The 23,720-nt window shown below is 42.2% G+C and overlaps 1 protein-coding gene across 2 annotated transcripts in view; it reads right to left on the bottom strand.

Annotated features, from left to right (window-relative positions):
- The window catches only part of LOC137571188 (cytochrome P450 2B11-like), a 203,568-nt gene that overhangs the window by 6,980 nt on the left and 172,868 nt on the right, over positions 1-23,720 (bottom strand). For both annotated transcript variants that reach the window (XM_068280008.1, XM_068280007.1), the window contains 4 exons: positions 21,134-21,283; positions 9,179-9,339; positions 7,627-7,803; positions 3,001-3,142 (listed from right to left, as the gene is read on the bottom strand). In XM_068280008.1, the coding sequence (XP_068136109.1) occupies positions 3,001-3,142; positions 7,627-7,803; positions 9,179-9,339; positions 21,134-21,283 (630 nt within the window). The remainder of the gene's footprint in view (positions 1-3,000; positions 3,143-7,626; positions 7,804-9,178; positions 9,340-21,133; positions 21,284-23,720) is intronic.

Genomic DNA, 23,720 nt, shown 5'->3' on the forward strand with positions numbered 1-23,720 from the left:
TTGCGTTCATCTCTGCGAAGAGATAGCGAATCCTTCTGAGTCCTGTTCCCTGTGTTACTCCATTCCTAGTCAGCGTTCCTGCTTATGTCATATATCGGTTCATTGCCGATATATACATATGTTAGTCAGACGTTACAAATAGTTTCATTGATAGCTGTAATTGTAATACGCTAGGAAAACATACTTATTGTATATTTATCTGTGTTACGTTCATCTATCTTAATCCTGCTATTTTCTGACTATCCTGTCCTGTCTTTGTGAGGCACGCCATCGCCGCATCACATTGGCTGCCTCATTCCAGTCTGTCTGGTTTTGGACGCTTGCTGTCGCTAAGTAGCCGCTTGCTAGCAAGCGTTCATTCTGTCTACCTGTCCTGATCTCCTCAGTTCTGGTTTGTGCGCTCAGCGCTACTTTGCGCTGAGACGTTATAACGAAAGCATTGTTTGTGGCTGTCAGATCTGCACCGGCTCTGTGCGCCACAATCTCCTATTGGAGTCAGTCCTCCCCTCCACTATACTAGGGATAGCCTGTTTCCTGGTGCTAGTGTGTGTACCTCCTCCACGCCAGCTCATGCGTTGCATGCTGACTGTGGAGAATACACCACCAAGCGTTACAACTGTATACTATGTTGTAAATAATCTTTTAGAGCAAAGAAGAAATGCTGGGTTTCTGCTTTAAATGGGCAAATATTAGTGCTGCTCATCCGGATTTCGGATATCCAAACTACCTGGATAATCTGAACTTTTTCCACTATCTGACCTCGGATTCGAATTCCAGATATCTGCGGAAATCCGAATAGCACTATCCAAGTTACTTGGAAATCTATTTGAAATCCGGGTATCTGTTCGGATATCCGGTTTGGATATCCGAATTCGGATACTGTAACTATGGAGATGATGTCCATGACGTCATTGAGCCAATCAGAGGGCTCCCAGCTTAAGCCCAAGCAACCAATCACAGAGGGGAACCCTGGACAGCCCCTCCTGACCTCATTGAGCCAATCAGAGGGCTCCCAGCCTAAGCCCTAGCACTCAATCACAGAATGGAACCCTGGCCAGCCCACCCACCCCCTGTATATAAAGGTGGGGTGCCATGATGAGAAATCTCGTCCTTGCTTGTGACTGCTCACTGAGAGACATGCTCTAGTGCTGCTGGCCTAGCAAGTGCTGTATACAGTGATACACCTAAAACTTTTCAATGATTAACAACTTAACTATCACTACACTATTGTTCTATTGTTTATTAGGTAGCTAGCTTGATTTCATTCAGTGACAGTCAGAGTGTGTGCTGCAGGCCTGCAGCAGCTGCTTTTACTAGGTCCTTTGTCTGTGTGTGCTATGCACAGACCAGGCCAGCTGCTGCTGGCCTGCTATTAGCCCTAGCTACAGTATAGGTTAGGGAATAGGATTACTGTGTTATTGTGTAGTTAGTACTGCAGTCAGTGCTAGTTAGTTGTTAGAGTAGCACTACTGTGTTAGCTTACTACAGAACTGCAGTGCTGCTGTGCTGAGCAGTGTAAGTGTGACAGTTAGTGTGCACTAGTGTCTTCTACTCTGCTGTCTGACACTCCATGCTGATTTGCTTTAAAGTCCAACTCCAATTTTAATAAAGTACAAGTACTCTACATCATGTGGCTGAAGCAAGCTGGGGCTGGCAAGCCTGGCAGTGGTCAGACTCGGAGACCAGAATCCCCTCTGCCACTCCTGCCGACACTGAGGCCTGTTCAGGCAGCCAGTCCTCAGTGGCCTCCTCTGCTCCCTCCATCGCTTCCCGTGCACCCTGTTGGGCGAGTCTTTCCCTTTTGTTTGACAAGACATGAAGTGGCTGGGAATCACTATGCCTGCCTTACCACCCTTTACCACCACCACCACAACCTCCTGGCTCCTCCTGATTAACTATTACTAACTAAGCCACCTGGTTCACAATTTCTTTACAGCCGTGGTACCACCAACGCTACGTGCCACATACACGTGCCATGTGCCACGTACACGTGCCTCATACACATGCCACGTGCCACGTCCTGCTGCTGCTGCATTGCACTGCTCCTGCTGCACACACAAAACACAATTGCTGCATAATTTTTTTGAGGTGTCTGGGCTGAAAACTGTCATGTCCCAGTTGTGCGATTGGACTTTGGACACAATGTGGGCTCGCCGAGGTGCCCCGGAAGCCCCAATGAGAGCGAATTTGAACGCCTGGGCTGGCCCGGAGTTCCAGGAGGTTGTGATACCACCAACGCTACGTGCCACGTGCCATGTACACGTGCCACATCCGGCATGCTCCTGGCACACGTTACACCTGCTGCTGCTGCATTGCCCAGCCCCTGCTGCCTGTGCTGCTCCCACCGCCAGGGTGCCACAGGCCACTGATACCACCTATATTTAACCCAAAACACAATTGTTGGCCTCCGGCCTGAAAACTCATCCCATGTCCCAGTTGTGCAGTTGGACTTTGGACACACTGTGGCCTGCACGACCGCTGTCTGGAACCTAGTCCTGATGTTAATTTACAGCCATTTTTTTTGGGGGGGGGGGGATTTTAAGTCCCCACATAATCAATTAGTGCTACCCTTTAAAAAAAAACATGATGCTACATGCCTCATTTACCCTAAAAAACGTTTTAAAAGCAATTTAAAGGCCACCTGAAATGTTTGTCCCTCTTTCAGCTGTTGTAGTGTTGATTTACAAATGATAGAAGCGATACTGGAAATTTGGGCACACTCTATCGGTGGAAGTTTGAGCACCGTCCTAGGGACCCATTCAAATCGGCATTAAGGGAAAAATTAACATTTTTTTTTTCACTTTTCTTTTTTTGCGGGGGATTGGTGCCAGGGAAGGAAGGGGGGAGGGGAAGGTTAGCCATGGAGGGAGGGGAAGGTTAGCCATGGGGGAATGGTTAAGGTTAGCCGTGGGGGAGTGGTTAAGGAGGTTAGCCATGTGGGAGTGGTCTTTACTTATTTGGACAAATAACTCCAGTCACTCCTATGAATCCATTCCTTACCTTGGATATGTGGATATTTCATCATAAGCAGGAGGCCCCATCTCAGAGTAGTGGTGGTTGTCTCCATGCCAGCTAGAAACAGATCACCCACCAGAGCTGCCAAGTTGTCATTGTGGAAATACTTGGAGGAGGGTGACTTTGTCTGCATAAGAATATAATGTAAAATAAGCATTTTAGGACACTTTTGCAAAGCTAGTCATACACTGGACCATTGGGGGTTACATACATGGGGAAAGTAATGCCGTTTGAACGAGAATTTAGAAGATAGTCAAGATTTATGGATGACATTGGTGTTTTGCGAGGTTAACCTTGAGGAATTTGTTGAATTTATGCTGTATTTAAGCGTACCTCAGGTGAAAAAATCCTCTGGACTGCTTGTGGACCACCCATAGTAATCTGGCATGTGCAAACAGTCTAACGCGGCTTAGCCACGTATAAAGTACTGCATGCAGTACGTTGTCTTGACGTGAAGCGTTACTGTGTAACACAACGTGGGCACTGGGCACTGTGAACAGACCATTGATTTTTCATTGCTGTGCGGTGGGGGTGCATTACAGGCTGCTCTAACATGCGCCTGTAACGTCCCACTGCGAAAGCAGCCTAAATCAGAACTGTGTAAACATAGCCTTCGGGCCTCATTCCCATTGTGTTACGATCGCTTGGCCGTTCTGGTTGGGCAATTTTTGATGCATTTTTTTTTATTGTTGTACGGTGGGTGTGTTTGCTAAGCGTTTTTGTAAGCGGTTTTCCAGAGCATTTTTTTAATTCACTCCCTGGCGAAAAGAATAAACACAATGTATTTATTCTTAAAAACGTGAACGTAATCGCAGCACAAAGCGATTTTGTGAGCGTTTTGCGTTTTTCCTATACCTCCCATTCAGGGCAAATTGCCATGAATATGGTCCATGCAGCGCTTTAGTCAGCAGAAAGCAAACGGAACTCCCTAATGAGAACGATCTCATTGGAAAGCAGTGTAAGTACTTTTAGGGCGATTTTGAAAAATCGCATGTGCTTAAATTTTCCCCAAAAAAACGCCTCTAATGTGCACGAGCCCTCACTTCAAGGATCTAAAGAAACAGTGATAGCTTTTTATTTAAAACACCCATTGTCAGTGAAGGCAATCAAAGAATCTCTACAGCTACCAATTCCATATTTTACGACTTTTACCCCAAAGATTTTATTATGGCTATATATCTACATTAATGAAACTGCTTTGGCAGTGCTGGGTTTTATTAATGTAGTTTATATGGCTATATTGTGTATTTATTCTGCCTTGATCTCCTATATAATGTTATTGTGATATGCAGGGATGCTCGAGTACCCCCTTTTCAGAATGGGACGTTACAGGCGCACGTTAGCAGCCTGTAACGCAGCCCAACTCACAGTAATTAAAAATCAATAGGCTGTTCACAGTGCCCACCGTTGCATTACAGTGTAACGCTACACGTTCAAATAAAGTGCAGCATGCTGTGCGTTATACGCGGTTTTAGCCACGTTAGACTGTTTGCACATGCTCAGTAATTTTTTTTATTGTGCAGGAGAGGAGGAGGGGAGAGTCCGCTATTGCGGCCAGCCACATGGCTAATTATTATTCACTGCACTGCAGTGTTTACTTTCTGAAGCGGCCGCTGATTGGCTGGCGGGACCACGTGATGCGGAGTGTTCCGATCACGTGGTCTCCACGAACTATAGAACAGAAAAGGCGCACCAAGAGCCGCATAACGCGTCTCTATGTAGCGTTCTCCTATTACCACCACCATGCGTTGCGTTAAGGGACGTTATGCAACCTTAACGTCCCCTAAATCGCAACGTCCAAATATGAAAGAGCCCTTACTATTCGGGTTGACGAAAATCTGGATTCGGTCGTGATCACGATTCACGACCATGAGTCGTGACCACAACGGAATCCGGAATTACAAGTTGCAATCACGAATGGCCTTTAACCATTTCAGCCCGCGGGGATTTTTCACCTTATGTATCAGAGCAATTTTCACCTCCCATTCATTCGCTATTAACTTTATCACTACTAACACAATTTATTGATCTATATCTTGTTTTTCCACCACTAATTAGGCTTTCTTTGGGTGGTACATTTTGCTAAGAATTATTTTTTTATAAATGCATTTTAACAGGATTAGTAAGAAAAAAAATGGAAAAAATTCATCATTTCTCAATTTTCATCCATTATAGCTTTAAAATAATCCACTCTACCATAATTAAAACCTATGTATTTATTTGCCCATCTGTCTCGGTTATGACACCATTTAAATGTTGTCCCTATCACAATGTATGGCGCAATTCATTTATTTGGAAATAAAGGTGCATTTTTTCTGTTTTGCAGCCATCACTATTTACAAGCTTATAATTAAAAAAAATATTCATAGTATACCCCCTTCAGACCCTTAGGTAACTATTTATGTTATTTTTTTTATTGTAATTTTTTTTTCCATTAAAAATTGTATTTGCGTAATATTTTGGTGTGGAAAATAAACAGTTAATTTTTAATGTTATTATATGTGTAAATTTTAATGTAAAATGTATGTAGATGTAGGGGTTTATATGAAAAGGGCGCCTGTAAAAAAGGGCGCCTGGTGGAGCCCATATATACCAATTTCGGCTACAAAAAAGGCGCCTGGTGTAGCCCATATAAAAACTTCGGCTACAAAAAAACTGCGGGATGTGTTAATTACTATTCCTCCTCCAGGCCGCCATGGATAGTGGGGGAATGAAATAATTCGGCTTCCAGTGCTTGTAGCCCATATTAAAACTTTGGCTACAAAAAAAGGCGCCTGGTGTAGCCCATATAAACTTCGGCTACAAAAAAGACGCCTGGTGTAGCCCATATCAAAACTCGGGCGCACTTTTCTACACCTTGTAACCCATATTTCCAGAAATAACATTGATGTCTATGGCGGCGCCATTTTCATACAGGCAGCTCAGGCGCCCTTTTCAACCGATACCAGATGTAGTTTTACTATTTGGCCACAAGATGGCCACCTTGAGTTTATTTTTTTCTCTTCTCGATCACCGGAAGCACAAAGAGGACGGGGAAACTTTTTTTTTGCAGAAAGACTGAAGCCTCTAGTAAGAGAGCTTCGTTTTTTCTGCTGGGGACACAGCTCGGTGATCGGGAACCATGTTCCCATTCACTGATCCCAGGGCTACAGGGGGACAGCACGGGGGCACGCCCGCGACCGCACGGGAGCGTGCCGAAGTGCGGCACCGCAGCAGAGCAGCCGCCTGGACGTGAGGATCACGTCCGGGCGGCTGAAATGGTTAAGGGCCCATTCACACTAGAAATCGCTAAACACTAATGCAAAACGCTGAGCGTTTTCCTGGCATTTTTTTCCTTGCGATTTTTCACTGTATAAAGAGCGTTTTTCCAGCGATTAGCGTTTTGCGATTTCTAGTTCAATTCAAATACATTTATTGAAACGCTAATCGCTCCAGAATCGCTCAGAAAATGCTGCATGCAACGCGTTTGCGTTTCAGCAAATCGCTAAACGCTTAGATGAGAACACTTCCAAACACTTTCATTGTGAATACGTTTTTCAAATCGCTAGCGATTTTCAGCAAAGCTGAAATCACTCTGAAAACGCACAAGTGTGAATGGGCCCTTAATTTCTTCCAAAACTTCTTTTAGGGTAAATGATGCATAAAGCATCATGTTTTTTTTTTTTTTTTTTTTTTTTAAACACAATTAATTATGTGTGGTTGTATAATTAAAAAAAAAATATGAAAAACATTTGTTTTCTGTATTTATTTGTTTATTGTTCTTCACCTTCTTCTTCTCCTTTTTTTAATTTTTCTGACACAGCATAGCTACATTTTGACGTCATCCAATGGTTACCATGCGCAATGCGAATTCGTGATCGTGGATTTTCGCCGCAATCACAAACAAATTCGCGTTAATCACGAATGGACGCAAATTCGATTTTTTTGCTTCAAATTCGGAACAATTCTGAATCCGTGATCAATAAAGATCACGGATTCGGAATTTTTTCCGAATTCAAAGCCAAAAAATGCTCATGATCATGGGTAATCCATGATCACAAGGTCCTCGAGAGCAAGCCTGGTGATATGATGTATTGTAAGCTTTACTCTTTATCTCTTATCTTTTAGGACCGTGATGGGATTGTCAAGATGGACCTGAGGGATACTGCTTATTTTTTGGTACTTTATTCTTTGGCACATCCCTGAGGGGCTCAGCGAGTTATTTGTTGCCCCTTTTACTTGTTTGCCTTTTGTCTGTTGGATGATTATATGCCATGGGGGTGAATGCATATGCCCTTTTTCGGTCCATGCCAGCTGTAGTACCATTCCCTGTTTTTTTGTAAATTTGTATGCATTTAAGCGTCGCCTATTGATGCATTCTCTTTACGTGTATGTCCCTTTTTGGTCTATGTCAGCAGCTGTACTTGTTCCGTTTTTTGCGTACAACTTTACGCGTTTACGCGACGGCAGCTCATATGCCTCTTCCTGTTTGTGGTGGCCTATGAGAGCTATTGTTTACATTTTGGTGACGCTGTGATAGGCTGGCTGTTCCGTGAAGGGGAAGAGGCATGTGAACATTTTAATACACAAATAACAGCATGAGACAATGACTGTTTTAAATATAGTCCTCACCTCTTGCTGCTTTACCAGGAAGGCATCGATCAGGTTCCTCAGATTATTCACATCTAGATCTTTCTTCTGCTTAGTAAATGTTTTTGTTATAAAGTCCAACATTTGTCTGATGTTGGCAAATACTTTATGATGAGGTCCCGGCAGGAGACCCATTATGGTTGGAAATCTGTTGTACATCTTTAAAAGAAAAAGGAATAATAATAATAATGAAAAGGAGAAGGACGAGGAGAAGGAGGAGGAGAAGAAGGAAAAGAAGAACAAGTAGAAGGAGGAGGAGAAGAAGGAGGAGAAGAAGGAGGAGGAGGAAAAGGAGAAGAAGAAGAAGGAGGATGAGAAGGAGAAGGAAGAGAAGAAGGAGAAGGAAGAGAAGGAGAAGGAAGAGAAGGAGGAGGAATAGAAGAAGGAGGAATAGGAGGAGGAAGAGAAGGAGAAGAAAGAAGGAAGAAGGGTAGAAGGAAAAAATGGCGCTGGCTGAGGGTGGATGAAAAGGGCGGCGCCACAGACTTTAATGCAATTATCGTTAATACAGCGAAAAAAGCAAAAAAAAAGGGCACCGCAAAAAATGCTGTTAATAACATTAGAACATTATCGTTTTTGAGGTAGTTATCATTTTAGAAGTTTACAACGTTATAGTTTTTGTCATATTATTTTGTTAATAAGTACAGATTTTACATTTTCAAAGGTATTATCATTAATATATGTAAAAGGGTGTGATTTGGGTTAGGCACCACCAGAGGGAGTGGTTAGGGTTAGACACCACCTAGGTGGCGGTTAGTTTTTGGCAACACCAGGGGTGGTGGTTAGGGTGGTTTGTTAATAAATCGGGCCCTTTATTCACGGCACCCTTTTTTCATGAACGTGGAAGAAGAAAGAAGAGGAAGCCTGCATGGCCACATCCTCGCTCTCACTGACGTCATTAGGAGTGTATTGCGCAGTCCCAGTACAGTCTGCGCCTGCACAGTACACTCCTGGTGAAGTCAGTGGGAGAGAGGACATGGCCACGCAGAAGCAGTGGTCTTCTGACTTTAAAGTTGGAAATTCCAGAAGTGAACCAGAGGACTGGAGCATCGGTGAGTGGCAGCACGGGCACAAGATGTCTGCAGGGGACCGTTAAAAGCCCCGGGTAAGTTCAACTCTTTTTCCCCCTGCCCCCCTACAGTAGTCCTTTAACTGTCCCTCAGAGGGGCTCACAATCTAATCCCTATCATAGTAATATGTCTTTATCATGTAGTGTATTTATCATAGTGTAGGGCCTACTTAGGGGAGGCCAATTAACTTGTTTGTATAATTTTTTTAGGGATGTGGGAAGAAACCAGAACTCCCAGAGGAAACCCACGCAGACATAAAAACTCTGTGCAGATAGTGCCCTGGGTGGGATACAAACTGGGGGCCCAGCGCTGCAAGGTGAGAGTGCTAACCACTGTACCACCATGATGCAAAATTGAGATTGAGCTCAAAATAGAGATCAAGGTTGAGATCTAGATAGAGATAAACAGCCTTAAAAATGCCTCCTGAGTCCTAACCATAGTAACAGAAACTGGCATCCACTTACCCGGGCTGAATTGGTAGCCACAAGTTTCATGTTCTCATTGATTAGGTTCATCAGATAGAGAATGGTGGGATCATCATAACTGAATCGGTAACCAAGTAGAATGGAGATGATTATATTAGAGACAGCAGCGTTAATGATGGTCAGATTATCAAATGGCTTTCCTGCAAATAAAACATTATTATTTTTACTAAGCACTTTTATCTATCGCATGTCAACATTAAAGCAACCCTGTCACTAATGGAAAATACTTACAATAGCAACAGAGCTGAGCAAGTTGAAAGAAGCAGTGGCGGGCCGAAATTTTGCATATGCAAAATTTTGCATCGAAATTCGCAATTACGCATCGTAATCCTAATGCAAAATTTCAGGGAAAATCACAATTAAATTTGTATGTAATAGTAATATTTCATAATTTCACGTAATTTTTTGAGTAATTTTTGCAAAATTTTGTGCCGACTTTAGTAGTTAATAGCAAAGACCCCATACATGCTATGGACACCAAAATTGCTACATAAGTTAGGGATAATAGTTGGTACAACTAAAAAAATTTTTTTCAAAAAGACCTGGTAGTTTTTGAGAAAATTAATTTAAAAATGCAAAGAAAAGTGTTTTTTAAATTGTCATTTTTCTGAGTTTAAAAAACATTTTTTCTTTGCATATTTAAAATCGATTTTCTCAAAAACTACAAGGTTTTTTTTTGGAAAATTATTTTTTTGACTTGCAACCACTATTCTCCTTAATGTATGTAGCAATTTTTGTGACTATACAAATGACTATACAAAATCAACTATGTATAGGTGAAATTGTGAAGACTTACGCGAAGATTTGCATAATCGTAATTAGGTGATTACGATCATCACTAGAAAGAAGTGACTTCACAAGCCAACACCCTCACCTTAAAGAGAAACTCTGACCAAGAATTGAACTTTATCCCAATCAGTTGCTGATACCCCCTTTTACATGAGAAATCTATTCCTTTTCACAAACAGACCATCAGGGGGCGCTGTATGACTGATATTGTGGTGAAACCCCTCCCACAAGAAACTCTGAGGACCGTGGTACTCCTGGCAGTTTCCTGTCTGTAAACCTTGTTGCATTGTGGGAAATAGCTGTTCACAGCTGTTTCCAACTGCCAAAAAAGCAAGCAGCAGCTACATCACCTGCCAACAGTAAAAATGTCACCATGTAATAAATGTCAGAATGTAAATCAGGGAGAGGAAAGCTTTAACAGTGGGCAAACACCGACTAAATCATTTATACATAATTATTGTAAAAATTAAGCACTTTTTTATTACATTATTTTCACTGGAGTTCCTCTTTAAATCCCACTTACTCTCACCTTAAATCCTACCTAAATAAAGCAGCACTGCCCACTTCTCTCACCTCTCAAGCAAGCCCTTTTTTTTGGCTTCTGTCACACTATTCTGTTTTTGCGTGTGTTTACTGCACAACCAGTCATGCTCAAATGTACCCAAATTCGATTAGAGTACATTTGAATTCCAATCCGGGTCAAATTCGGATTCGGCCGTGATCACGACCATAGAATTCGATTTGAATTTGAATTCGAGTGGTGATCGGTAATTAAATTTGGGTAATAGTCGTGATCACGAATTCTGATGGCCTTAAAGAGGAGCTGTTAGGTATAAGGTCTCAGAGAAAATAAACACATATATCAGTAGCTAAAGATTGGCTGTACTTACATTACATATGCATTTCACTGTCCACGTTTGGATTTCACAGAATTTGTATATAGTATATGCAGAGATAGATGCTCCTGACAGCTCATGGCAGGCTCCATGTTTTTCTGTCAAATGTGTCGTCATGTCCTGCCTGCTTCCTGATCACAGAAAAGCTCGTACTGAATAACACAGTGTGCAGTGAATATTAATGAGCCATGTGGCTAGGAACAATAGCTGACTCCTGCAGTGTACTCTGCCCAGAGATTTATCAGTGCTACGCGCTGGACTGATTACAAGCTGCTGTAACGTCTCATTAGCAGCCGAGGGGAGGGCCCCAGAATGCTTTGCAGTATAGTATGCGGCTTGCGTCCTCTTGGGTCTAACAGCTTTGCTGATAAGCACACATCAAAGGTAAGAGAGATTTTTATCTTCACTAATGCCTTTTTGGCTTCCTTCTAAACTGTTTAACACAGGAGAATAGAGGTTTAAATTAGCTTCTGCAGCCTGACACTCTTTAAAGCAATTTTTTAAAAGGGAAATCACAATTACATAGGTGTAGTTTAAAAAAAAATGATGGAAAACTTTTTTCTGCTTTTCTGGTTTATTGTTCTTCACCGTCTTCACCTTCTTCTTTTTATTCTCTCCATCTTTTTCTTCACCGTCTTCTTTTTTTTGTTTTACCATCTTTCTCATCACCATCATCTTCATCATCTTCTTCTTCACTGGCACCTGGTTCTTCTTCTTCACCTGGTTCTTCTTCTTCTGGTTCATCCTCACTTGGTTTTTCATCTTCTTCTTCACCTGGTTTTTCTTCGTCGTCTTCTTCTTCATCATCATCATCTGGTTCTTCTTCACCTGGTTCTATTTCTTCTTCTTCTTCTGGTTATTCTTCTTATTATTAATATTCTTCACCTGGTTCTTCTTCTTCTTCTTCTTCTTCTTCTTCTTCTTCTTCTTCTGGTTCTTCTTCTTCTTCTGTTCATATTCTTCCTCTTGTACCCAACTTAATGTTTTTTTCCCATACAGAACTCAACTGTTGTAATTTTTTTTCTTCAACAGTATAGCTACATTTGTGGCGTAATAGCTAGTGGCGCATGGCAGCAGTGCATAATTTGGGGGACCCTGGCCTGGAACACAGACAGCAGGAGGTTAAATGCAGCAGCAGGAGGAGGAGGAGTGACGTCTGCCAACAGGCAATGTAACATGTGGCACCTAGCGTTGGTACAACGGCTGTAATAATAAACACCATACAGCAGGAGGTTCCGGCCAGCAGTCGTGAAGCCCACATTGTGTCCAATACACAAGTGGGACAGCACAGTTTTCAACCCAGACACCTCAGAATTTTTTTTACCTTTGCTTGGAGGAGCTTTGGTGCGGGTGGTGGTAGTGGCTGAAGCAGCAGGCTGTGGCTCCTGCCTTCCACGCCCTGTGCTGGCCACCATGCTGCTGCCACGCCTCTGTACCAGAGATGACACCTCCTCCAATGACGAGCTGCCTTCAACCAACTGTGCTGGTGGTGGCACATACGAACGATCCGGCACCTCATCATCATCATCATCATCCCCAAACATCTCCTCTGAGCCCTCAACCAACTCCTCTGCTGCCACATCCCCTGCATCAGGCCCCTCCTCCTCCTCATGAAATTCCAGTTGTTGTTCACCACCAACAACAAACTCCTCCACCTCATACTCCTCCTCCTCATCCTTGCATGCCTCCATCATCACCTCCTTAAACTGTTCCACAACATCCCTCAAAACGCTCGCAGTCCCTGGGGTGAAGAGCAAGCTCAGTGAGGGCAGGCTGGTCGCTGGGGTCGACGTGACCTCAAGCGGTGGTGGAGGCCTGCTGCGGACCGGAGTGCTAGTGGTGGTGGCACTGATCTCACTGGTGCTGGAGGTCTGGCTGGAAATGGTGGCTTGCTGCCCCGCCATCATTTCCACAACAGCCTGTGCCTGACTCTCCACAATGGGCCGGGGGCGATGTCCTGTCTCAAAGATGGGCACAACATGCTGCTGCTGCGCCTCTGCTCCCTCCTCCACAACTCTGCGGTCAGTGGCTGGTGGCGGACCAGTCACAGACCTGCTGGTGCTGGCAGTGGCTGCAGCAATGGCACTGCCTCTCCTGGTGGTGCCTCGCCCTCTACCTCTGCCAGTCATTGTGCAATAATATACAAATACAATAAGAAAAACTAAATATATATATATAATAAGGGGGCGGGAAAGGATGTAAATTTTTATAAAGAGTCTGGGTTGGTGGTGACTGGTGGTGAGTGACAAAAATAAAAGAAAGGTTTTTGTTTTGTTTTTTTTTTTTTAATTTTTTTTATAGTAGTAGTACTAACAGTAGTGTAGTCTACAGTAGTCAATAACTAACTCATGTGACAGACAATGACAAATAAAAGTCTGTCACACACGGACGCAATCAATAGGGTCAGGCAGATGACAGTCACAGATCACAACAGATGCTGGCCTGGCCTGTGAAGTAACTATTACACAGTAGTGAAGCCTGTGGTACTAAATAAATAGACTATAGCAGTACAAATTAAGTAAACTAGTACGTAGGTAACAACTAACTATAATCCCTAGTAGTAGTGTAGTAGCCGATAACTAACTCGTGTGACAGTCAGTGACAATAAAAGTCTGTCACACATGGACGCAATCAATAGGGTCGGGCAGATGACAGTCACAGATCACAACACATGCTGGCCTGGCCTAGTGGCCTGTGAAGTAACTATTACACAGTAATAGTGATAGTGAAGTCTGCGGCACTAAATAAACTCACAGACTAGCAGTACAAATTAAGTAAACTAGTACGTAGGTAACACAACTACTGCTAACTATAATCCCTAGCAGTAGTGTATACAGTAGTCGATAACTAACTCGTGTGACAGACAGTGACATAAAAAGTCTGTCACACACGGACGCAATCAATAGGGTCGGGCAGATGACACGCACCAAGTCACAGATCACAACAGATGCTGGCCTGTACAGTAACTAACACAGTACTGAAGCTAATAAACTCACAGACTAACAGTACAAATTAACTAAACTAGTACTAGTACACAACTAACTATAATCCCTAACCTACCTAAGCTAGTAGGCTAAGGCTACCCTAGGCTAACAGGCCTTAGCCTGCACACAGACCTAACACTAGCCTAGCACAGTATACAGTACACTACACTAGCTGACTGAACTATAACAATCAAATCACTAACTAACTATAAATGAGTACAATAAATGTGTTCAGAATGTGTTTAGGAGGTAAAACGCTGTGTTAAACAGTTGAAAAGCACTTGCTAAGACACACAGCAGCACTGGAGATGCTCTCAGGACCGCAGAGTGACAAGCTAGGACGGGCTCCCTAAGATGGCCGCCACCTTATATAGAGGAGGGGAGGGCCAGGCTCCCCTCCTCTGATTGGTTGCTAGGGCCTCAGCTGGGGGCCTTCTGATTGGCCCAATGACGTTACCCTCTTGGATACCGAAGCCGAATTCGTGTTCACGCGTTATCACCCGTGATCACGGCCGAATTCAAGAGTGACTATTTGGGTACATTTGAATTCCAATTTGGGAGCAGTATCGCTCTTCGAATTTGAGTTCTGCAATCATGAAAATCTACGTATGATCACGGGTAAATTCGAATTCGCAATCTCTGGCGAGCAACCCTGTGCACAACACTTAAAAACAGGTCCTAAATTCTTCCACAGGAGTGAAGGGAAACAGAGAAACCCACATTGTTTGTATTAAGAGATAACAGCCTGTCTAATGCTGGGAACACACGTTTTGTTTTCCAGCACGATAGATGCGTTTGATAGATAAATTCCGTCATATCTGATATTCCGCTCGATCGTTTGACCGCTCGATTTCTCATAGAGGTGAATGGAAAAAAGATAAGAAAAAAGATAAGAGAATCGAGTGGAGAATCGATCGAGCGGAGAATTGAGCAGAAAAAAATGTATAGTGTGTTCCCAGCATAATTCTCCCTTATCTGCTAGTAATGAGCCACTGTAATTTAAGCTGTCAGCTCTGTCTGATTTATGCCGCTGGTGTGCCATTCAGAAAGGCTATATGTAAACACAGGAGGTTAACCACTTCTGTGCTCCCAGAAAACCAGGAAGTAACTACACTGCAGCATCTCTGAGGAGTTCTGTAAACTGCAACAAGGAAATGTTTTTCCTTAAAGGGTTATTATGCTGTTGCTTGTCTTTTAGAGCAGAGAGGAAGACCTAGGTTTAGATCCACTTTAAATGTGCTTTTTTCCCATGCAGTAAACAACCAGCAGTGCAGCACTGTGTGTGATTTTGCTATCAATTACATTAGCTGCTGTGGAAAAAACATGCTCGTTACTGAGGTGCAGTGTGTGGTGCTAATGTGTTAATGGGCGGCGCTCTCCCGTGTTAGTAATTGTAAAATTGTTGTGCACAGCCTGCACACAGCAATCGTACCGCTACATGGTGCATCAGGCTTATTCTCGCTTAGGCCTCATTTTCGCTATCGAGCTGCATGCAACACATGTGGCTGTCACAACGTAGCACAGTGTGGCCCTGTGCCAAAACCGTGATAAAGAAGAGGGTCTCAAGCGAGCAGCAGTGGGTTGGAGGAGATCGGAGAGGATCCTCTCTACTGAGGTAAGTATCTAACTTTTCCTTTTTTATGCCCAAAGATTTTCTTTAAAAAATCTGATAAGCCTTTCTGAGCTTATCTGAGCAGACTGTCCTCAAAAGTACAGATCTCTGCATCACTCACCTTACCCTCTGCTCCAACGAGAGGACAGAAGAGTGGTTTGCTTGTATTGCCTGGGTGGTGGAAAGGAGGCTAAGAGATGCAGCATGCTAGGGATATGTCATGGATGCAGCCACGTCTTGACTAATGACTATTTAACTGTACACGAAGGTGCGTATGTCAGCCCCTGACGCAGCTTCCGGCAAAACTAGTTGGGCAGCGCGGTATGCACAGCTTGGTATGCGCAGCGTGGCTCAATGGACAACTCTCCATCATGTGTTTGGGTAAAGCTCCAATATTACTGACTGGCCTCATCTACCCCTCTCTTTCTCGCTTTCCTATCTCTTGGGACACGATTGTCTACTTGGTACTGGGCATTCCAACTTAGATTTTCTATTCATTCTATTCTTATCACACTTTGGTTTTGGTGATTGTGATTTTGATTCACATATTCTTGGTTTCTTACATCACCTCTTGTTGTTTCTGGGCACGTTTATCATCACAGGCCTTATGGTGGTCAAATCTTTTCAATCCTGTTTCTCTTATTGCAACGTTGTCTAATTGCACACACATTTATATATGCATGTGTATTAGGATACATATACACATACATAGATTATATTACTATTTACGCTGTTTATGCCCTGGCACTTTTGGAGGAGGTATGATGTCTTTACGCACCAAGCACTTTATTAAATGTTTAATGACACGTTTTAAGAGTGATGTGACAATTGTCATCAATCACCTTATTATATTAAATATATTCAGTTTCATATCCTATATTGGTTAATTTTAAGGGTTATAAATGTATTGCATAATATTGCATTTATATTTTGTATTGGTCATTTCTTAGGCGATTATTAGACAATATATGTCATGTGTAGTGACATGCATCATATACATGTCATTGACCAATTACGGTTACATTTTCCCTGCTATTTAGTCACGACTGTATTTATTTATCCAATTTACTTGGTCAATATGATGCATATCTATAGTTACCCTTGTTATTTATATGATTTTAATGTTTCTTCTATTATCTAATAAAGATTATTATTGAATTGAACATGGGTTGTTTTGTATTTTTGATATGGTTATATGCATCGTAGAACGGATTGGGGAATCTTGTTCTCTTTATTTTATCTTAAAGTGGATCCGAGATAAACGTTTACTCATTGCATAATTGTGTTTTTTTTCATATAGTTTATAGGGCATTCCCCAAGCAAAATACTTTTTTGTTTTTGTTTTAATACTCTAATTCCCTATAAACTAAACAAGCCTCGCCCACAGCTTTTCAGAGTGCCTTGGCATTTTCAGACAGTAGCAAGGGCTTATGTGAGCTCAGTCTGGGCAGGAGGAGGGGGAGATGTTACTAGACAGATATTTCAGAGGCAGAGGGGAGGAGGGAGGAGGAGGAATTAGGTTTTCACAGGCTGAATGCTGGAGATGCAGATCACCTTGCCTGTGTGTAATGTGACAAACAGAACATGGCCGCCCTCATTGTATCACAGGAATAAATAATCATATTTTGTTGAAGCTGTCTGCAACTAGATTTGCTGTGTAAACTACCTAAACTTTAGATAAGATATATACACAAGTTACTTGTTATAGTTAGTTTTTCATCTTAGATCCGCTTTAAAGGTTTGTTTTGGGTCGATGACCTGTTCCCCTTGCATTATTACGCCCTCCACTGATTGCTAATTGAGAGCATACTATGCTTGTTCATTTATTTCTAATAGAAAGGAGACTGAGAGGGGACGCAGCTTAGGGGAGGGCATCTCAAGATGTAGGTGCATACCAAAAAAGAAGATTTTGACAGGTGAGTTTGGATTTGTTAAAGTATACACGGTGTCTGATCCCATGTCAGGTGCATTGCTTTGAAATATATATATATATATGCAATTTAAACAAAGAAGGATGAGTACAAATTCTGCATAACCGTTATTTCACATTTTAATTCACAATTACAATGCAAAATCTTAATGAGAAAATTGTAATGAGGTAAAATTGTAATTTATTTTGTGTGTAAACGTAATCAGAAACCGTATTTTGCAATTTTGTGCCAAATTTAGCTGTTCATAGCAACGCAAAGGTGAAAATGTAAAAGAAAAAGCCTTTTAACCATTTCAGCCCACGGGTTATTTTCACCTTATGAATGAGAGGAATTTTCACATTTCAGCACTTCTCCCATTCATTCCTCAATAACTTTATCACTACTTATCCCAACTAAATGATCTATACCTTATTTGTATCGCCACCAGTTAGGCTTTCTTTAGGTGGTACATCTTGCTAAGTACTATTTTATTCTAAATGCATTTTAAAGGGAATAACAAAAAACAAATGGAAAAAAAAATCTTTATTTCTGTTTTTGGCCATTATAGTTTTAAAATAAAATGTTCTACTGTGGATAAAAGCCACACATTTTATTTGCCCATTTGTCCCGGTTATTGCAACATTTAAATTATATCCCTAGTACAATGTATGGTGACAATATTTTATTTGGAAATAAAGGTGCATTTTTTGAGTTTTACATCCATCATGCCCATAATTTAATAATGTTCCCTCTTGATATACATATTAACCACTTCAGGATTCTGCGTACGCATATATACGCCCCTGAATCCTGAAGTGGATTCCATGGAAACGCATGAGCGGCCGTTCCATGTCTGCTCACAGAGGGTGTCTCCGTGAACACCCTGCGAGCCAATCGGCGGCTCGCAGGGTAAATGTAAACACACGGGGAAGATCTTCCCCGGTGTTTACATGTATACGGCGCTGCTGTGCAGCAGCGCCGTAGAGGAGATCGGCAATCCCCGGCCTCTGATTGGCCGGGGATCGCCGGCATATGATAGGCTAAAGCCTATCCCATCAGGCGCAGGACGGAAATCCGTCCTGCGCCGCTCACAGGGGGAGGGAGAGGGAGGGAAGGGGAAGGAGGCCAGGAAGCGCTGCGAAGAGCCCCCCCGCAAGCGCAAGCAGCCAGCGGCGATCAGACCCCCCCAGCAGGACATCCCCCTAGTGGGGAAAAAAGGGGGGAAGGCTGATCGGCCTGGCTGCAACCTGATCTGTGCTGTGGGCTGGAGAGCCCACGCAGCACAGATCAGCACAAAATAGCGTGATACAGAAGTGGTTAAACATTTTTTAGCACCTAATGTATGTAGTTGTAACTTTACTATTTGGCCACAAGATATCCTTGCGTATTACTTGCTATAAGCGTACCATAAGTAAGCTACATAGGAAGTAATGTGTTACAGTGTAACTAAGGAAGTGACGCAGGCATCCATTCATGCCTGTGATCAACAAAGTTCCCATTCATTCATCTTACGCAGTGAGAGCGGTGGAAACGAGCGAGCGGGAGGCAACCTGGTAGCACCAGTTGAGAATGATCACTAGTTTTGAACGAAAACAGTGATCATTCTCATCGGATATGCACGGATCAGCCTAGGGGACTTCTGCACGATCACACGCTCAGCCCTGCAGACTGCCTTATGTACCTGCTGCTACAGCAGCACCTGCTGCGGACTTGAGGCAGCAGTAATGGTTCAAAAAGTTATTCCTTTACATTTTTTTTAAATAGATTTTCTCAAAAACTACAAGGTCTTTTAAAAAAAAAAATTTAAACTCTTCCCACCATTCCTGCTAACAAACATTGCAATTTTGGTGACCATAGCATGTATATTGGCTTCGCTATTAACCACTAAGTATGCACAAAATTATGCATAACTAAGTGAAGTTGCAAATGTATTACACAAAATTCAATGTCCAAATTGTAATTACGTATGGGCGTAATTGCGAAAAAATTATGCCAAATTTTTCATAATTAGCGGATTATGATCATCAGTAATTGCTGCCCTTGAAGCTATAAAGAGCCACCATGATTTGTGTGTAACAAATTAGGTATGACAATAATTTGCATGGCTACACTTAGGGCCTGTCAACACTAAATGCAACACACTGAATGGAGTATGTGTTGCGGCACTACTGCATGAGTTTGGCACCAGGTGGTGCCACTAGTAAAAATATTGGTAATTTACATAACCAATATTTTACTATGCACCTGCACGGCACCGATTCTTACACAAACCCTCCCCTCCTAGTGCATAAAACTAGCACCCCCACCCCACACACCTAATGCCTAACACTAAACCTTATGCCAAGTGCCTAACATTGACCTCCCCCTCCACCCCCTCCAGCATACAAGAATTTGTATGTAAAACACAAAATTACGATTTTGTTAACCGTAATTTTGACATTTTGTGTAATTTTCTGGTTTTATGAGAAATAATGAATTTACGAGTAAAAATGAAATTAACCACTTCACCACTGAGGGGTTTTACCCCCTGACCACCAGAGCAATTTTCACCTTTCAGCGCTCCTTCCATTCATTCGTCTATAACTTTATCATTACTTATCGCAATGACATGAACTATATCTTGTTTTTTCCGCCACCAATTAGGCTTTCTTTAGGTGGGACATTATGCCAAGAATTATTTTATTCTAAATGTGTTTTAATGGGAAAATAGGAAAAAATTTGGGAAAAAATGTATTATTTTTCAGTTTTCGGCCATTATAGTTTTTAAATAATGCATGCTACTGTAATTAAAACCCATTAAATGTATTTGCCCTTTTGTCCCGGTTATAAAACCGTTTAAATTATGTCCCTATCACAATGTTTGGCGCCAATATTTTATTTGGAAATAAAGGTGCATTTTTTTTAGTTTTGTTTCCATCCCTAATTACAAGCCCATAGTTTATAAAGTAACAGTGTTGTACCCTCCTGACATAAATTAATTAAAAAAATTAATTTTTAAAAAGTTAAGTCCCTAAGGTAACTATTTATGTATTTTTTTTATTGTACATTTTTTTCATTTTTTTTTAATTACAAAACAAAAATTGGGAGTGTGGGAGGTAATGAGTTAATTTTTTTGTGTAAAAGTAATTTATTTTTATGTGAAAAATGTTTAGGGTGTAGTTTTACTATTTGGCCACAAGATGGTCACAGTAACTTTTTGTTTAATGCGACCTCCAAGAGTCCTTCCGGACTCTTGGAGGAAGTACTAGGAGGCTGGGTAAGTGGTTTTTTTTTTCACAATGATCGCGCTGCTCATCGGAGAGCAGCGGATCATTGCGGGGGCTTAGATCAACGAACAGGAATGGATTTTCCCGTTCATTGATCTCCGGGCGAGCAGCGGGCGGCGTGTTTACGAGCGGCCGGCGGCGTGCTTACGAGCGGGAGCGTGGGCAGCGGCGGGAGTGCGCAAAGTACGGATTTCTCCGTCCCTGGGGGTTAAAGGATGGAAAAAGGGACCGAGAAATCCGTACGGGTGGAGGTAAAGTGGTTAAACACAAAATTAAGTTTTAATGCAAAGCAACAACACACAATAATGAGTTCTTAAATTATGAATTACGATTTTTCTGATAATTACAAATTACTATTTTGTGTCATAATTGCACATTTTGTGTTGTAATTACGATAACGCACATTTTCAGCTCCATCGCTACTAATAGCTTCAATCCTGACAAGATAAACCAAAAATGCTTTGGGTCAACACTCACCTTCATGAGATCGTATTGCCTGCATTAAGCATTCCGCTTCCTCATTAATCTTGTCCGATATGGCTTTCTTCCCCATCCCGTAATCTCGTAGAGTTGAGAGAGTGAACCTCCTCATTGCCTTCCAGCTCTCACCATTGGAAAAGATAAGACCTAAATAGAAGAAATGTTATATTAACCACTTCAGCCTTCAGTCGTTTTCACTTTATGCATCCGGGCAATGTTCACCTCCCATTCATTAGCATATAACTCTATCAATACTTATCTTAATAAACTAATCTATATCTTGTTTTTTTCGGCCACCAATTAGGCTTTCTTTGGGTGGTACATTTTGCTAAGAACCACTTTACTGTAAATGCATTTTAACACGAAGAATAAGAAAAAAACTGAAAAAATGCATTATTTGTCAGTTTTAGTCCATTATAGTTTTAAAATAATACATGCCTCCATAATTAAAACTCACGTATTGTATTTGCCCATTTGTCCCAGTTATTATACCATTTAAATGAAGTCCCTATCACAATGTATGGCGACAATATTTTGTTTGGAGATAAAAAGACTTTTTTCCGTTTTGCATCCATCACTATTTACAAGCTTGTAATAAAAAAAAAAAAAGAAATATTTCATCTTTACATTGATATTTAAAAAGTTTACACCTTTAGGTATATATTTACATGTTTTTTTTTATTATTGTAATGTTTTTTTTTTTAAATTAAACATTTTATTTGGGTATTTTTGGGAGGGTGGGATGTAAACAGTATTTTTTTTGTTTTTGTTTGTAAATATGTGTTGATTTTTTTTTTTTTTACATTTAGTTGTAGTTTTACTTTTTGGCCACAAGATGGCAGCCATGAGTTTGTTTACATGACATCACTCTAAGCGTAACATGTATGCTTAGAGCGACATAGGGGGACGTTGGAGTCAGAAAAAGCGAAGCTTCCGAGAGGAGCTGTCGCTTTTTCTGCGGGGGAGAGGAATCAGTGATCGGGCACCATAGCACGATTCATTGATTTCTGGGCTAATGATCCGCGGCCGGGAGCGTGTGTGCACATGCGCGATCGGCCGCGGGAGCGCGCATGAGCGCACATAGCCTCCTGGACGTAGCTAGTACGTCCAGGAGGCGAAAGTGGTTAAACTTGTTGGTCTAGTGTAGGTGGAGAACTAAAATATAAAAATTATGGACTCTGGAACACAGTTAGGCCCCATTTACATGTAATCAGTTGCTCTCAGTTATAAGGACAACTGATTTTCAAAGTAATACCCACGTTTCCCAATGGCTCAGTTCACACTATACGCGTTTTAATTGAAAGATTTTTCATAATCCACTGCCATGGAGAAGAAAAAAAAAAAAAAAACCATACCATCTGATTAACTGTAAATGGGGCCTTACAGAAATAAAGAGAATAAAAATAAATTCCCGGTGCCTGGTACTACTCACTGAGATAAAGAACTTACTCCATGCAGGGGCATAACTATAAATTGTGGGTCCCCCCAGCAAAACTTTGATGGGACCCCCCAATGGTTAAACTCTTTTACTTGCCAACCCCTGGTGACCCTCACAGCCTGGGGCCCATGTTGCAAGGGTCATGAAACAATCGTGGCCATTATGATTTTCACACCTGTAACAATGTAACCACAAAAACTAGGGATGATCATTCGGATTCCGCGGAAATGCAATTTCCGAAATTCCGATTGGAAATTGCATTTCGGAATGCGGAAATCGGTATTGCAAGTACGTTAGGCGGATTTCCGCCGGAAATCGCGGAAATTCCGCCCGAATTTAAAATCGATTTTCTCAAAAACTATAAGGTCTTTTTGAAAACTTTTTTTGCATCTTGTTCAGGAGATTCTGTTTAATAAACCCTGAAAATTTGGTGTTTCTAGGATTTACGGGGGCTTTGCTATTAACCGCTAAAGTCAGCGGATTTTTACTGTAATGTAAATGCACAAAATCTGCATCTGCCTATTTTCTGCATTTACATTACAGTAAAAATCAGCCGATTTTAGCGGTTAATAGTAAAGCCCACGTAAGTCCTTGAAGCACCAAATTTTCAAGGTTTATTAACCACTTCCCGACCGCCTAACGCACAGAGGCGGCCGGGAAGTGGAGCCCTGAAGGACCGGCTCACCCACAGAGGCGGCGGTCCTTCTAAGGGCATGGGCGGAGCGATCGCGTCATCCGTGACGCGATCCTCCGCCGGCGCCTGTCACCGTTCGCCCGCCGCAACATCCCGCCGGCTATACGGAAGCGCCGGCGGGATGTTAACCCCGCGATCGCCGCATACAAAGTGTATAATACACTTTGTAATGTTTACAAAGTGTATTATACAGGCTGCCTCCTGCCCTGGTGGTCCCAGTGTCCGAGGGACCACCAGGGTAGTGTTGGGCGAACAGTGTTCGCCACTGTTCGGGTTCTGCAGAACATCACCCTGTTCGGGTGATGTTCGAGTTCGGCCGAACACCTGACGGTGCTCGGCCAAACCGTTCGGCCACATGGCCGAAATAAGAGCGCATGGCCGAACGTTCCCCGAACGTTCGGCTAGCGCTGTGATTGGCCGAACGGGTCACGTGGTTCGGGCCCGAACGCGCT

The sequence above is a fragment of the Hyperolius riggenbachi genome, chromosome 4 (genome assembly GCF_040937935.1).
Source record: "Hyperolius riggenbachi isolate aHypRig1 chromosome 4, aHypRig1.pri, whole genome shotgun sequence".
NCBI lineage: Eukaryota > Metazoa > Chordata > Amphibia > Anura > Hyperoliidae > Hyperolius > Hyperolius riggenbachi.